Source organism: Crinia signifera, chromosome 3 (assembly GCF_055691185.1).
Source record: "Crinia signifera chromosome 3, ASM5569118v1, whole genome shotgun sequence".
Lineage (NCBI taxonomy): Eukaryota > Metazoa > Chordata > Amphibia > Anura > Myobatrachidae > Crinia > Crinia signifera.
Genome location: NC_139219.1, coordinates 203,691,914 through 203,708,950, shown reverse-complemented (window position 1 = coordinate 203,708,950; position 17,037 = coordinate 203,691,914). Strand labels below are relative to the sequence as shown.

General features: G+C 41.2%; 1 protein-coding gene across 3 annotated transcripts in view; it reads right to left on the bottom strand.

Annotated features, from left to right (window-relative positions):
- The window catches only part of KHDRBS2 (KH RNA binding domain containing, signal transduction associated 2), a 361,420-nt gene that overhangs the window by 259,513 nt on the left and 84,870 nt on the right, over positions 1 to 17,037 (bottom strand). For all 3 annotated transcript variants that reach the window (XR_014471754.1, XR_014471753.1, XM_083177313.1), the window contains exon 2: positions 7,688 to 7,815. Coding sequence is in view for 1 of the 3 variants with exons in the window: in XM_083177313.1 (XP_083033439.1) it covers positions 7,688 to 7,815 (128 nt within the window). In the remaining 2 variants the exon portion in view is untranslated. The remainder of the gene's footprint in view (positions 1 to 7,687; positions 7,816 to 17,037) is intronic.

Genomic DNA, 17,037 nt, shown 5'->3' with positions numbered 1-17,037 from the left:
GTAGCAGAGGATGTTATGAAATGTGGAGAAAGAGTCATTATTCCATCATCAAGAGGAATAAAGAGGCAGAATGATAATGATGAGGAATGAGGACGAGGAGTTTTACTGTTGCATAATGTGTATAAACTTTGTGGCATAATATGGCTAGGGGGGTTGACTATGTGGCATACTGTGTTCAGGATAAGAGGCTCTACTGTACCATAATTTGTATGAGCAGCTCTACTATGTGGCATAATGTTTATAAGAGGTACTACTATGGGATGTAATGTGTAACAGGGGGTACTACAGTATGGTGTAATGTGAAAAAGAACACTACTGTGTGGGGTAATGTGAATTTGTGCTATTATGCCACACCCCTTTATTTTTTGGCACACATGTTTGGCATGCACTATCCTAATTTCAAATATGGGGGAACTGGGATGACAAATTCTCTTTCTGGCATAAGGCACCAAAGTATCTAGGTATGGCTCTGATTATAAGCTAAATTAAAAAAAATGGAAATATGTGATTACATGTGTGCAATGTTGGGATTACCAGTAGTCTACTAATTGATTAAATCATTTTAGGATTCATTATTTAAACAAATATTATAATTTTACATTTTATGTTTAAGTACCTGTAGTATCCTAAAGCTATCATAATTTAGTATCATAATTCTATGTTGCTTTATTTATCAAAACCTCTCTGGGCAGTATTCAATGAGAAAAATTTGCCATGTTTTATGGCGAGTTTGTGCTTTTCTCGCGTTGGATGGAGACTTTTACTCTCAAAAAGCGAGCAACCCTATTCAATGTGCACTTCTTGCCGTCTTTGAGTGATTTTCGCCGTGTTTCTCAGTGTAGCAATTCTCCATCTTTTCATGGAGAAGTGGAATGTGAACTTTTTAAATAAAATTTTTATTGTTTTAATTTTGGTGTAAAAAAATCAGGAATTTTATCCTGTGAAGGGGCATGCTATTTTTATTCATGTGCTTATAGCACATGAATATATATTTTAATAAAAAAATAATTAATTAATTTTTTTACACAGAGCAGCCAGCAGGGGGCCAGGAGCCTAGCCACTCATTAGATATTCATATATTCTGGGGCAGGCAGGGAGACTTCAATCTCCCTGCCTGCCACGTCCCTGCCTGCCTGCCACGTCCCACGGCTCCCTGCAGCGGACGCTCGTCCGCTGCAGGGGTTAAGATTCGCCGCGAGGGGCTACTCGGCCCTCCGACATTGAATACAGAGAGAGAGAGAGAGTGGCAGCCAGCCCTCCGGAACACAGCGAGTGTGCAGCGAATCCTAAACAGGATTCGCTGCACATGGCGATATTTCTCATTGAATACTGCCCTCTGTGTTAAATTAATAATTTGTAAAACATTAAAAATGATTTTACACTGAAAAACTAATGATGGACTACTCTCAGCAATCAGTCTGTAATATTTTCTGTAAACAGATCCATACTGAACTCCATCAACGGCATCAAGCTGATTCACATGCCTATATCTTGTTCTTCTCCAAAGAAGTTTATCCTTCAGATTTATGACATAGTTCAATAAAATGTACACGGAAAAAGTCAACCAAGATTTATCATTAAAATAATAAATCTTAGTGATTTCTGCTTCTTACCTCCACCTACTCATTTACACAATTCATAAAGTTTTCTGTATATGATATTCTGAGAGCAACTATTTGATTTCACAGTCAGATAATCTCTGTTAGATGTGTTTCTGCTGAGTGCAATTCATCACTGCATTTATCATTAGATGACATTTTCAATAAAACAAATGTACATTTTTAACTAAAAATTTTCTTGCACATTTAGGATTAAACTACTAACACAAGATCAAAATGTTGTCGTATCTTTAAAACAGTTCAAATAAAATAAAGTACTTATTTTCCTAGCACCCACTTCCATGTTCAAGTATTTATCATAAATAACACATTCTGTATTGGCATAGCAGCATGGACGGTGTAATGGTTAGCAGTACTTCCTCACAGCGCTGAGGTTATGGGTTTGATTCCCATCATGGCCCTAACTGTGCAGAGTTTGTATATTTTCCCGATGCTTGCGTGGGTTTCCTCCGGGTACTCCGGTTTCCTCTCACATTCCAAAAATATACTGGTAGGTTGACTGTCTTCCAACAAAAATTAACCCTAGAATGTCTGTGTGTGCATGTACATGTGGAATGGAATATAGATTGTAAGCTCCACTGGGGCAGGGACTGATGTGAATGCTCAACTATACTCTGTAAAGCGCTGCGGAATATGTTTGCGCTATATAAAAAACTGTTAATAAATAAATAGCAGTGGAAGCCTATTTTACTACTGTACCTTTGTCTATGGCAACTTCTCATAGGGCTTTTCAGGGATCCAGTTATGAGCAAAAAGAAGCCACGCTACCCACAGATTTTATGCCAGCCACATGCTATAGGTGCAAGAGACCAGAATGAGAAACATACTTCTTTTCTTCTTTTCCTCATACATATGATTTCAAAAGAGCTTTAAACACACACACACACACACACACAAAACTCCCATACTGTACTGTATTGTGGCTCCGAGCGATCACATAGTTGCGACACAGATCCCTTCCTTAAATGCTTAATTTCATGGAAAGCCAGGTCCAGTCAATTTTGTCTATCTCAAAATTGAACAAACAACTCACCATTTGTCCCCATATACAGAGATTAATTGAATTGAGAATCAGCCTCCTTTACCTTTATATTATAATTATATAAGGATTACTCAAATAAGAGTTTTGCCCAAAGTAAGGGGGCAGGCATACCTGTATAAATGATCAGGTTTTAGGCATGATCATAATAATTTCTTATATCACTGTAAGTATCCTATGAGCCCTGAAGCTTTTTCAGCCAATAAAAATGGCCTGATATCACTATTATCGACCAATGGTTATTATTGCGGTATCCATTCAGAGACTGTTTTTTTATGGCCAAAAATGGTCCCGGAATCCTCAAAAAAAAAACCCACATGGGATCAGGGATTAATCCCCAATTCCATGTGTTATCTTGAGTCTAGAGGCTGCTTATTGGAGATAATACCTAATCACAGGGGAAACGATGCCAGCACCGGGGCTAATAGAATAGCCTTCGGTGAAACTATTAGCATCGGTAAAGTACTGCTGTAGAATACCCCCCAAAGTGTAAATAAGAATTTATGTATTGCTGGAATGTATTATAAAACACATCCAGGGATAGGGACTATTTTCCCAATAAAGCAGTGTGGAAAAGTAAAGTGATCCTTAATGTGGCCAATGTCAGGGAGGGATCCTATGAATCCCTTTTCACAGTATTTTTTTAGTAGTCACTAGGTCAGTGATGGCTAATCTTGACACTCCAGCTGTTGTTGAACTACACATCCCAGCATGCCCTGCATCAGTTTTAGCATGGTCAAATAGTAAAACCATAGCAGGGAATGCTTTGATGTGTAGTTCAACAACAGCTGGAGTGTCAAGGTTAGCCACCGCTGCTCTATGTGAACTTCAATCGTAATCCTCAATTTTCATATTTATCATGGATAAAAAAAAAAAAAACTGTCAACAATATTCAATTAGGCCCAAAAAATTATCGTTTTTTTTTTTTTTTTACATTTGATTTCCTTTCCTCTGGAAAACATCGGCTTCCATAAGCATAACGGACTACTTTTTTTTTTTTCTGTGTGTGCAAGTATAAGCATTATTGAAAAGTGCATGGAAGTTGATTGTACAGGTCGAGTATCCCGTATCCGAATATCCGTTATCCAAATTATTCCGAAAACCAGACATTCCAGAAAGTGAAAAAAATTTTTTTTTTTGCTAAAAACTCACTGGGGACATTTGTAACCGCATCACTGGGGACATGATATGTAACTGGCACTATATATGTGCAAGACAATGATTGCTTGGCATTCAAATTCAGTGCTGAGATAGTACACACATTTTGTTTCACGTTTTGAAACCTTGTTTTTTGAACAAATAAAATATATTTGTGTGTATTTTATGTGATAATAAAATATATTTGTGTGTATATTATGTGTTTATACAGCATAAATGCAAGATACTTTAAAATACATCATTGAAATATTAAAATATTCCGAAATACGGAATAATCCGTTATCCAAAATTCTCCTGGTCCCGAGCATTTTGGATAAGGGATACATCAAATAAAAAAGCATAGGGAAAAAAGGGGAAAAAAATTGCTTGGGAGAGAGATAAGTATTGCTTGGTAGAGGATAAAGGGAGGTGAACAGCCAGAGCAGGAAATATAGCATAAAGTGCGATGATGTATGGATTGAAATAAGACAGAACCAGAATAAGGGAGAACTAGAATTGCATGGGTCAGGCGAGAGAACAAATAGGGTTGAAGATGGAAAGAGCCAGAGTTGGAGGAGAGAACCAGAAGAACAACTAAAAAGTGGCTTAGAAAACCGGAGTGGGCAGGAGAAAATTAAGAGTGTAGAAGGGAGTAAGGGGGAACAATCAAAGGGGAAATGTAGAGAAGAGACAATCAAATAGAGAGAGATGGCTAAAATATGAGAAAACAGAGGGGCGAAACATTTTAAAATACTACAAATGATATGGAAAGAGTTGATAGTTGTAAATGTAAGAATACCCACAGTTTCAATAGTCTCCTAACAGTGGCGTAACTATAGCACCGCAGCCCCCGCGGTCGCGGGGGGGCGCTGTGCATATGAAACTCTGAAACTGTATGCGGTATGGGGGCGGCCATTTTATCATGGTCCGTCTGCATAGAATTTAATGAAGCCAGGAGGGGAGCCGGGACGCGCGGACAGGTAAGCATGCAGCAATGGGGGGAGGGGGCACGGGGGCACGCAGGACAGACGGGTGGGCGGGGAGGGGGCGCCCCCATTAACGGCAGGGGGGTGCCCCAAACAAAGCTACGCCGCTGTCTCCTAAGTGGGCCCACTCTGAATATCATATAGAGCAGCACATTTGTAAAGGCCAGTACTGCACAAATATATGTACAGTACCTGAAGAATATCACATTATAGTCATGAATAATTATGATAATGTAATGTATGTTGTATTTTGAAAAATACAGTATGGCCCTTATTCTGGTTGGTGCGGCCAGAGCCGCACACGGTGCTCCGGCCGCACAAACCAATCCCCGCCCACGAGACGGATCGCCACGGCCGTCCGTACACGGACGGCTGGCGATCCGCATAAAAATGGTGGGGCGTACGCCTCCACCATGGTGGGAGCTGCCCCCTGCATTCGATGGTCGTCGACCATCGAAGGCAGGGCCGCACGCCACAGCAGCTCCCGCAAGCTGAGACCACACGGACAATCGTCTGTGTGATAGCTTGTATGGGGGCTGAGAGCTGACATCCGGCGACGTCAGCTTTCCGCCCCCATCAGTGGCGTCATACCCTCATTACCATGCATACGCCCCGCGTTTGCATGGGAACGCCCATGAAACGCGGGGCGTATACATAGGGAAATGAGGGTATGAAGCCCCTCACGCCCCTATACGCCCCCTTTGCGGCGGACGAAATACGTCTGCGGCGAATGGGGCTGCACATGCGCAGATTGACCTCTGCGCATGTGCAGACTAAAAACATCGGCGGTAAGGCCGCACGCGGGCCGTACCGCACGATGCAGAATAAGGGCCCATGTCTGTTCCATTAGCATATTTGTACTCGCCAAATGCATGGAAGATGACATTGGGTAAGTGGACTACTGACGTCCCTTCTATAAAGTTATTACCAGATTTATTGTCTCAGTATGAATCCAATCTTAAATATCTGCAATCCACATACTTACAAGAAGTCCATATTATAATGATCCATAGAGCCTATATTTCTCAAGCATAATGCAAACACATGATTGCTTTTTAATCAGGTCATTGTATGGTACAAAATGTAAAATGCATCCACTCTATTTGGGAATGCAGGAAATTTAGGAAATTCTGGCATTATGTGGTTCATTTTATCCATCAAATGCTTTACACAAAATTAATTCCTGAACCACTGGCATGCCTTTATGGTCAAAACTGGGATTTAGGCCCAGAGGAATAAAAACCTTAGAATTTGTCTATTGGTAGTTATTCGCACTATTGCCAAAAAGATGATCCTTATACACTGGACTAGTAGATCACCCCTTCCTTTTTTCCAAAAAACTGATAAAAACAGCTAGAATATCAGTAGTATCACCTATCACCTATACATTACACCACAGTAGAGCTACTTATTGCAGTATATTACATACTTATTACATTACACAACAAAAGATCCCATTATACAGTTTATGCCCAGGGCCAGTGCAAGGCACCTGAGCGCCCCAGGCGAGTCGGGGTGGGGGCGCCCCGGTGCCGGGGGGGGGGCGGTGTACCTGTCCTGCGGCTGTGTATATAAAGCTTGCGGTGGCGGCGGCAACGTGGGTCCCTGCAGTCAAGAAATAACGAGCGCTATCCACCTGGCTACGCGGAAGCGCTTCTGTTGTGAAAACACTGGCCGCACGGCGCACACTGATTGGCTGAGATTCAGCCAATCAGCGTGCGGCCAGTGTTTCCACAACAGAAGCGCTTCCGCGTAGCCAGGCGGATAGCGCTCTATTTTTTATTAACTGCAGGGACCCCCCGCTGCCGCCGCCGCCGCAAGCTTTATATACACAGCCGCAGGACAGGTACCCCCGCGGCACGGGGGGGGGGGGGGGGCGAAATGCCGCCCTCCAGTGGCCGGCGCCCTAGGAAAATGCCTAGATTTGCCTAGTGGTGGCGCCGGCCCTGTTTATGCCACACAATAGTACTCCTTATACATGTTACACTACACTACAGAACAACCGCCTATATACGGTGGTCCACAGAAGATCCCTTTATACACATTACATCATAGTAGATCCCCTCCTCCTCATCATTTCTCATCAGTGCTCCTCACCATAAATTATCCTTCCCCACCCTGCACCAGCATGCTCACATAGGGTTACACCATACACAGGGTTACATCACACTGCACCAGCACATACACAGGGTTACAAAACACTGCAGCAGCACACACGCAAGGTTACACTGCACTGCATTAGCCACACAGACAAAGTACAAACAAATGGGGCATATGTAATAGGGTCCACCTTTGTCCTGGGTGTGTGATGCTGTTCAATCTTGGAATTTTTAAATCGCAATCATGTATTTTCGAAGATAGTTCAATGCTCTGAATGGCCTTTTTCCTGAACCACTAAAGGAAGCAATTAATAGACCACTTCTTAAAGAGCCTTACTTAGACCCCGACTGCTTGACCAACTATAGACCAGATTAAAAACTTCTTAGGAAAGGTTATTGAGAAAGTGAATGCAACTCAACTAAAAAGATGCCTGCCAACCCATGAAATTTATCAGCCTTTCCATTCAGGATTCAGACAAAGACATAGCACTGAAACAGCCTGAAAGTTCCTAAAAGTGTACTGAAACACAAGTCTAAGGGGCTGATTTATCACCATCTGATTATACGAATGTGCTGTGATAATATCTGCAAAAAACACAATAGAATTATTGCGTACATTGCAAGGATGAATGTAGATATACTGTAGACGCACTTTGGCCTGCATGCACAGTTCTGAAAACAATATATTTATGCTACAAAAATAGATGTATGCCTAACTTTATTTGATGACCAATATTCCTAAATTGTTTATTGCAAAAAATATATATATTCTGTACAGTAGTTTAGAGTGTAAAACCAAATGATTACCTTTGGATACTGTTTAACTGGTATCAAGACTTTTTCTGATAATTTTATGTTTTTGTTGCTGATTATGTCTAGATATTTCTTTTCCTCGTCTTCTTTCTTCCCCTCAGACTCATGAAATTTCTCTATCTCTGTCAAAATAATAAAAAAATATTAATAACTTGGAGTCCTACATGAAGAAAACATGGTAGCAATTAAAGACATCACTTTTTGTATATTCACTTTTTTCTCATGGGTAAAATTAAAATATCTTTATTGTGTTTCTTTGTCCAACAAAATGCTCCCTTGATACAAAGATATTGGTTACTTCAGCAGACTGCTTTATCGTCCAAGACATGGGAAAACAAGGCAGAATTTAAAATTAAAGTCAGTCTCCATAGCAATGGTTCTTCTAAAAGACCGAGAACCGTCACCTTATTTTGTGTGTGTCTGTGTGTGAGAATGTATATATGTGTGTGAATATATATATATATATATATATATATTCAAACAAACATAGATTGAAATGCGCAAAACCCAGTCTTATGAAAGTGACAGTCTTTCCTCTCGTGGAACTACAAGTCCCAGAGTATGGGAAGGGAAACCTTTCAGCTCTTCCCTCGCACTAAAGTCCGTGATTAGGACCGGCTGCTTCTTGTTACCCACAGAGGGCTCCTGGATCCACAGGAAAAAATGTGTCTAAAACGATAGAAAGAAGCGCTTCATAGTGCAATTTATCCCAATATAAAATATTTATTCTTTAAAACGTTCCACGGTTTGGACAACAAAGGTCACGTACCACATAAGGCGGTCTCAGTGCCGCACATTGACAGCATAGGATACAGTATTTCACTGTTTGATGGAGCGGTTACACTCTCCTCTCCGTCTGTCTCACTCGTTTGAATGACGCTAGGCCACGCCCCTACGCGTTTCGTCACTTCGGACTTCGTCAGAGGGCCCCCTGACGAAGTCCGAAGTGACGAAACACGTAGGGGCGTGGCCTAGCGTCATTCAAACGAGTGAGACAGACGGAGAGGAGAGTGTAACCGCTCCATCAAACAGTGAAATACTGTATCCTATGCTGTCAATGTGCAGTACTGAGACCGCCTTATGTGGTACGTGACCTTTGTTGTCCAAACCGTGGAACGTTTTAAAGAATAAATATTTTATATTGGGATAAACTGCACTATGGAGCGCTTCTTTCTATCGTTTTAGACATATATATATATATACACACACACACACAGTATATATACTGTAATATACATATATTTATATATACACACACAAATATATACACACACACACACACTCGTAAGCACGCTCAAAGCCAATGTTTCAAAAGCTAGTCTGCTACCTTGTCATTGTCTCTGTATTTGTGCATATGTGATAGAAAGAGATGTAAGTTAGTTTCACTTGCTGGCAGTGTTTCGAAGACACACAATCAAACACTAGGCATATATAAAAATGATGACTGTGTGTTTGTGTGTGTTAATGACAGTGTTTCCACCTACCTACTGTAAAAGAATTATGATTATTATCACCTGTTTGGTATAATCGGTTAATAGTAGACCTGATGATGAACGCTCATCTGCAAATTGACTGTCTGGGAGAATTGTTTGTGCCCGCCCAGACAGAAAAAACAACCACCCTGTGCTGGTCTGCAAGTGAATTGTGAAAATATCACTATCTAGTATCCTGTCCACATCCATATGCAATTCAAATTCTTTTTCCATCCTTCCACAAATCTGCAACAGATACAGGCTGGGCGATGCTTGTACTGACTTCACATATCCTGTCTGAAAACGCCTGAGCACGCCTGCATTCTCTCAGCCACTCCCAAATGTCAGGTCACCACCCCCAAATGCTGTCTTCTTGTCAGTCAAATTGTGAGGGGATTGTGAGACATTTTCACAATTTGATTCGCTATTTTGGCTTACGCATGCCCAGTATGGTCAGGATGCATGCACAGCCATTCGATAATTGAATGGATTATGAATTTGCACAACAGCCATCAACTCTGAATCAGGCCCAATAAGCCTACCTAGTGTACCTAGAAAAAGTGATGATTTGAAGGCAAAGTGTGGTCACACCAAATATTGATTTATTTTTTATTCAATCACTTTACATTTTGTTAATTGATAAAAAATAAAATATTAGCACAAAGCATTCTAACTATGCAGCATTTTTTGTTCACAACTTTTGCATACATACAGTATACACATATACATACAGACAATCCACACTCCAGATATGGATGTTGCATGGTGCTCAACTCTATGGCACTTTTCAGTCCATAAGAAACCAGAAAAATTAGTTAAAATTTACAAGCAAACAGAGCAGGTCACTTGACCAGAGGTGTCGCATGGGGTTCGGAGTATTTGCGGCACCCAGGTGTCGCTAGCCTAGTGGTGACACCAAAGTGATTACTCTTGCTCAGTGGAATGAGCCATGTCCTGAATTGTAACATTATGTGCAGCACCCAGCTAATGTGGCTGTGTAGGAGCAGGTAATGAATTCACACTGTTCTCTGGGAAGCCCAAATCCCTGAGAAACTCATGGCTATGAAACAGGGGACCAAGCCACGAGGTCATGCCACCTATATGTGAGGCCACCACTTTAAGTTGAGTGCAGTGCACTCGCAAGTCTTGAACTGCTTTAAAAGTTTAAAACTTTAAAGTTATTTACCTATAGCGTCTCCGAGTGCAGCAAGCAGAGTAGATGCAAGCTTAAATACATTGCTCATTTCATGAAGTAGAAGTGAGTTAATGAGTCTGTTCTGCTGAGTGCTGAGCTCTCTCTCTCTCTCTCTCTCTCTCTCTCTCTCTATATATATATATATATATAATGTAGCCATTTACACTCAATATGCTGGGTGCCAGAGCCGAATTTCCCATTAGGCACGTGAGGCACCGGCCTAGGGGCGGCACATGTTTGGGGGCGGCACTTGGATGCCTGTGATAGTACTGTCAGCCCAAAATGTACCAATAACTGCAAAATATCCACTGTACTGTACTATATTCCATCTTAAATAGAGTGTAAATGGATAGGACATGCAGATACTGCCCCTTTAAACTGTCCTACTTAGTAAACATTATTGTTGTGCCTAGGGGCGCCCTCCTCCCTAAATCCGCCCCTGCTGGGTGCCTGACCCAGGTGATACCCCTTTCACATCGCACTTTTAAAACGGTATATTGCCGTTTTTTTCCCATTTTAAAACGTTTAAGGTTGCAATGTGAAAGTGCCAAAGTTGATTTACCGGTTAAAGTTAACTGGTATTTCAACACGGTTAAAAAGCAGAGTCCTACACGTTTTAAAGCCGTTTTTAGGCAGTGTGAATGGCTCTATTTCAATGGCTTGAAACGTGTCCCTTGGGGGTTAAACGGGTTGAATGTTTGAATGGTATTAAATGATTTTTAAAACGGTTTTCACCTGCAATGTGAAAGGTCTCAAGGCTCAGACCCATTTTAAAGTCCCATTTAAATACTGTGTCATTACCCATTTCTGCAATGTGAAAGCAGTATAAATGTAGCAAGGAGTAGACAGGCATTATTATTATTATTATTATTATTATTATTATTAAAAGACTGTGAGTGCTGACCGTCTACTCCTTGATAGATAGATAGATAGATAGATAGATAGATAGATAGATAGATAGATAGATAGATAAATAGATAGATAGATCCATAAGACCAGCACCCTCTTTCACCATAGATCACCTACTGAGCTGCACCAGCATAATAATAAATCCACATTCCAAAGGCATTAATGGCAGAAAATCCATCCTTTGTGAAAACCACAAGTGCCTGCCTTTGGAATGTGGAGATCATTCTAGTTCAGTGGTTCCCAACCCCGGTCCTCAAGTACCCCCAACAGTGCACGTTTTTCAGGACACCCAGCAGGTGCACTCATTATTCAGCCACATTTTAAAAAATCCACAACGAGCGATTCTGAATCGGCCCCAATGTTTCACCATCTTCTTACATGTCATGACTGTACTTGGTAAATATGTATTGAAAGCCGAACCTGTTAATTACATTGCAATGCAACAAAAATCAGCCTTGTGTTTCTTATTTGCATTGTGACAGTGACTGATGAAAATTTGTCTTGACTAGTTTTGAACTTTAGAATATTAAAGACTATTATGTGACCTTTTTTGAATTTTGAGAGATATATACATGTATTTAAATAACAACAAAACAACCTATCTGTATCAAGTTGTGCAATAAAAGATAGCCAACGCTAGCAGAGTCTCAAGGCACCAGGTAAGGCAGGAGGTGCTGTGTGATGCGACTGCAGCAAAGATGAATACACATCAGTAGTGATGATTGGAAATCAGGTCGGCCTGCTTCAGTCACCTTGCTCTATACCAACTGATCTGAGAATATTCAGTAACAATACTTTTAATGGAAGCAACCAAGTTTTAAGACGATTAACAAATCGTCTGAAATATTAAATTAGCCATTAAATGGTCCATACTGTAGCTAACTCTTTTTGAGTGTTTTTAGACAGATTTACATATTGCCTCTAGTATGTCTAACTGGTTTTAGCTGGCCTTAATACACTATATAACCCAAGTATTTGACTTTCTGCAAACCCACCACACACTTATCTAGCTTATTGGTTAAGCCAATAACACCTAAGATTGTGAGTACACCTTTGACCTTTGGGAGATAAGATTTCCATACCTGGGAACGGATGATATCCTATCTTTAGAAAGAAGCAAAATAGCCCGAATATTATATCATTTTTAAAGTAGACACTAGTTCAGTGGTTGTGGCACAGGGGTCCGACAGTCCGTTCAGTTTGATCATAGATGGACACAACTAAGAATTGGATGGAGCATTAGCACATTATGGTTGAATATGGCATTGCTATAGAACCACTGTTTTTTTATGTATTGATGTTTTTAAAGTACATTTAAAAAAGATGTGGCATACTTTATGCAAAATAAGATGACTCTCTTGGGAGCTCTTTGGTAATATGCATATATATCTTTATAAGCTATGTCATGCCTATTTTTATATTACTATCTCTTATTCCTGTTGTCCCAAAGTCAGTAACTAATAACATTGGCCCTTATTCTGGTTGGTGCGGTAATATCCGCGTGCGTTCGTACCGCCGATGTTTTGTGTCTGCGCATGTGCAGAGGCGTCTCTGCGCATGTGCGAGCGGGGCGTATGGCGAAATCCCACATGAAATGTGAACACTCCGAACAGGGGGTGGAGAGGGGCGTGAAGGGCTATTTGGGCTCATTACCATATGCATACGCCCCGCGTTTCATGGGCGTTCCCATGCAAACGCTGGGCGTACGTATGGTAATGCAGCCATGACGCACGTGTAGGGGGCGGACATATGACATCGCCGGATGTCAGCTGCCCGCCCAGATCTCTGCTTTTGCACGGAAAAATGTCCGTGTGCTCTGAGGTTGCGGGAGCTGGTGGACCACTCGGTCCTGCATTCGATGGTCTGCGACCATCGAATGATGGGGGAGGTTCCCTGAGATGGAGGAGGCGTATTCCATGAAAAATACACGTGCGGTCCGTTCGGCCAGCTTCTTACCGCGTACAGACGGAGTTGGCGATCCGTATGGAAGGCGGGGTTTCGCACGCACGGTCCTGGCCGCATATTCGGATCCGGCCGCACCGATCAGAATAAGGGCCATTATCACAAACCCTGACCTGTGTAATACAAGAGACTCAATAATCATTCTTAACACTAATGACATAATCAAACAAATGTTGGCTGGGACTGAAGTGAGAGTATTCCATCCCACTGGAATTCTTCTTAGATTAAACTCCTTAATTTGAACAAACAGCAAACTGATATATCTGCCAGCAATACTACTGACCTTACACATCTACTAGAAATAAATCAGTAGCTCCTTAGGAAAATAACTATTTAGGCTAAACCACAGCTACCCAGGCCTCTCAGGGTCTGAAGAAAGCAAGTGTTCATAGATAAGGGGACCTGAATGAACTCAACATTTCTATGTTACTAACTATCGAAGGTGAGCAGTGCCACCCTATGAGGTGTTACATGTCACTTAAATTCATGCATTAACATATCTAGAACCAGTGGCGTAACTAGCTTTTGGGCGCCCCCCCCCCCCCCCGCCGTTAAAGGGAGGGCGCCCACCCACGCACCCCGCCGCACCAACCCCAGCCCGCCCGCCCCGCCGCACCAACCCCCGCCTCGCCGCCCATGCAAACCCCCCCATCCCCCGCAGTGTTACCTACGCTCAGTAGTACACGCTAGTCCCGGCTCCCTTCTTCTGCTATGAGGACCACCACAAAATGTCCGCCCCCATGCAGCAGACAGTTTCAGAGAACTGTCTGCTAAATGGGGGCGGACATTTTGTGGTGGTCCTCATAGCAGAAGAAGGGAGCCGGGACCAGCGCGTACTGAAGACACTGACAGGTAAAGACTGTGGGGATGGCGGCGGGGCGGCTTGGTGTAACTATAGCACTGCAGCCCCTGGCGCCCGCACATGCACAGCGCCCCCCCGCCTTCGCGGGGGCTGCGGTGCTATAGTTACGCCCCTGTCTAGAACAACACAAAATAATGAAATCTTTTTCTTTTTTATTTTAGGAACTGCACATACAGTAAGTGGAATAAGCTTAAACCTGCTGTAAGCATTTATTGAGAAAGATGCAACCATTTAGAACCTTAAACCACTGCTCTCAAAGCAGATTTAACATTATACCAGAAACTCAGTGTGAACACATTTTCACTTCAACTTCAACTCAAAGACATGCTAAATCCTTTTTTAATACACCATAGTATCATCAAAACTATACTAGAGTCAGTGTTTTGGTTATCAGTTTGTCTTTTGTTATTTATTCTTAAACCATCTATTGGAAAATACCATTGCAGTTGGAACATTCATGTGGGACTGAGTATGTGGGGTTTATTTACTAAGATTAGAGTTACTGTATAAAATCAGGTAGGATGTTGTTATGGGCAACCAATCAGAATCTACTTCTTATTCATTTAACATCTTCTAGAATATAATAGATAAAATCTGTCCGTAGCAATATCCCATCTTCAATAAAGCTCCATCTTCGTAAATAAAGCCGTATGCAAAGTGTAGTATATGCAGCTGTTGCAAAGTTCTATTGACTTTTAAATACAGACTCAGTCACATACAGATATACAAGTGTCTCATGAAAATGAATCAATAACAATATTATCCACAACCAAAAATGTATTCTAGTATACCAGAAAGGAAAAAGGATCACAGGGATGAAGTGTTCACATACAAAGAATACAATTATTTAGAGTAGAAAAGGTGAAGACAACAATAAATACAGATCTGACCTCAAACATCAAGTCTCAATACACCATGCAGCATGAGATGCATTGCAATTGAGCCACCAGGTCCCTTACAACTCTGCTAGCATCTGACATATTTATTGGGCAAAAATGTGTCTAGTCCCAGCATGGTGAGAGATGATGCTGATATATTTAATATGCGACATTTGTATAAATGTGTCTGTCTGTGCCTGTATATCCACTTCATTTACAAATTCAAAGACTCAGTTGCATACATATATACAAGTGCCAAATATCAAATTGATCAGCACAGTCTCCTGCTACATTCTAGTCACATCACTAGGACGCATTTTGGAAAAGAAACACGCATAGTGCTAGTAGAGATGCACGGAACCTAGCGACCACTCACGCCAGGCATCTTACCATGCATGGCATATTGAGGCTAGATGTAGGAGTACAGATTTATACACTAATCATTAAAAACCCCAAAAATGCATTTTATGAAGCCAAGTGATTAGAGCAGGGGTTCCCAATCTTTTTTTAATCACGGCACCCTAGAGTTTCAGAATTTTTTCGCGGCACCCCTAGACTGATTTATTTTTAATTAGATAGGGTTTATATGCAATTCTTAGGGTCAGTTAGGTGGTGAAGGGCAGGATTTGCTTCTGTTTGTACACATTTTATGATTGGCAGCCACCAGCACTGGTTTTGCTCATAAATAATTAGCCATTAATACTTTGAGTTGGTCCTGGACCATCAACCCAAGGCACCCCTGCATGTGTCCCGAGGCACCCCAGGGAGCCACGGCGCACAGTTTGGGAACCACTGGATTAGAGGCTTGAAAACACTCACCAATAGTTTACAAAGTGGGCAAGTGATTGCATAATAATGGCAAACCAAGTATGTCTTTATAACCCAAGCCATACTGGGGTTTACTGCCTTTCTATTATAGAAAGATATTATAAAAACATAAAAATAACTTCCTATAATCACTGACTGCCTATGCTTTGTTCTGAAATAACGAGTAATGAAAAGGAAGTACAGGTTGAGTATCCCTTATCCAAAATGCTTGAGACCAGAAGAATTTTGGATAATGGATTATTCCATATTTTGGAATATTTTTATATTTCAGTGATGGTATCAGGTATCTTGCATTTATGTTGTATAAGCACATCAAACACATGAAAAACACACAAATATATTTTATTTGTGCATGAAACAAGGTTTTAAAACATGAAACAAAGTTTGTGTACTATCTCAGACACTGAATTTGAATACCAAGCAATCATGTCCTTGCACATATTTAGTGCCAGTTACATGTTATTTCCACAGTAGTGCCAGTTACAGATGTAGCCAGTAGGTTTTTAGCAAAAAAAAGTACATTTTAGAGACTATGGTTTTCGGAGATATTTGGATAAGGGATACTCAACCTGTGTTTATTTCAGTACTACAATTAATGATAATTGATCTGTATTCTTCATAGAATAACTACCCTGCCTAATTGTGGGCCAAAGTTTCAAAAAAATTCCATACTTCTGGGAATAGGCAGACTGTCAAAAAAAGATTGGCATACAATCTAAAGCCACATACCAATTGTCTATGTTGTTTTTCTGAATGAAAAGTATTGGTTCTATCAGGGATTCTCAGCTTCCCCGTAACTATAATACATTTTTGACCAAATCATTACTTAAGTAGTAGCCTTATTCTTTTCAAAAAACAGTGAAAAAAACATTTCGACCTCGCAACCTGTCAACCTAACCCATGTCGACCTAACGCATTTGTCAACCTAAAACCATGTTGACCTTGTCCCATGTTGACCTAGACACCTGTCGATCTTCATCCATATCAACCTAGAACTCTGTCGACCTTGACCCAACGGTGTCGACCTAATGACTGTCGACCGTATACCGTACTAGCATGCATCAGGATTTTTCATCCTGCAATCCTTTATTTCTATTTTCTATAATGGAAACTATAAAATCTTTGTTTAATGGATGCCGATGCCATAACAATATGGTCCGGCAGTGATGTAGGCAAAGCTACACAACAGTGAGGTGGTACAGCATCCTTTAATAAAGTGTGAGGTCTTATCTTATTAT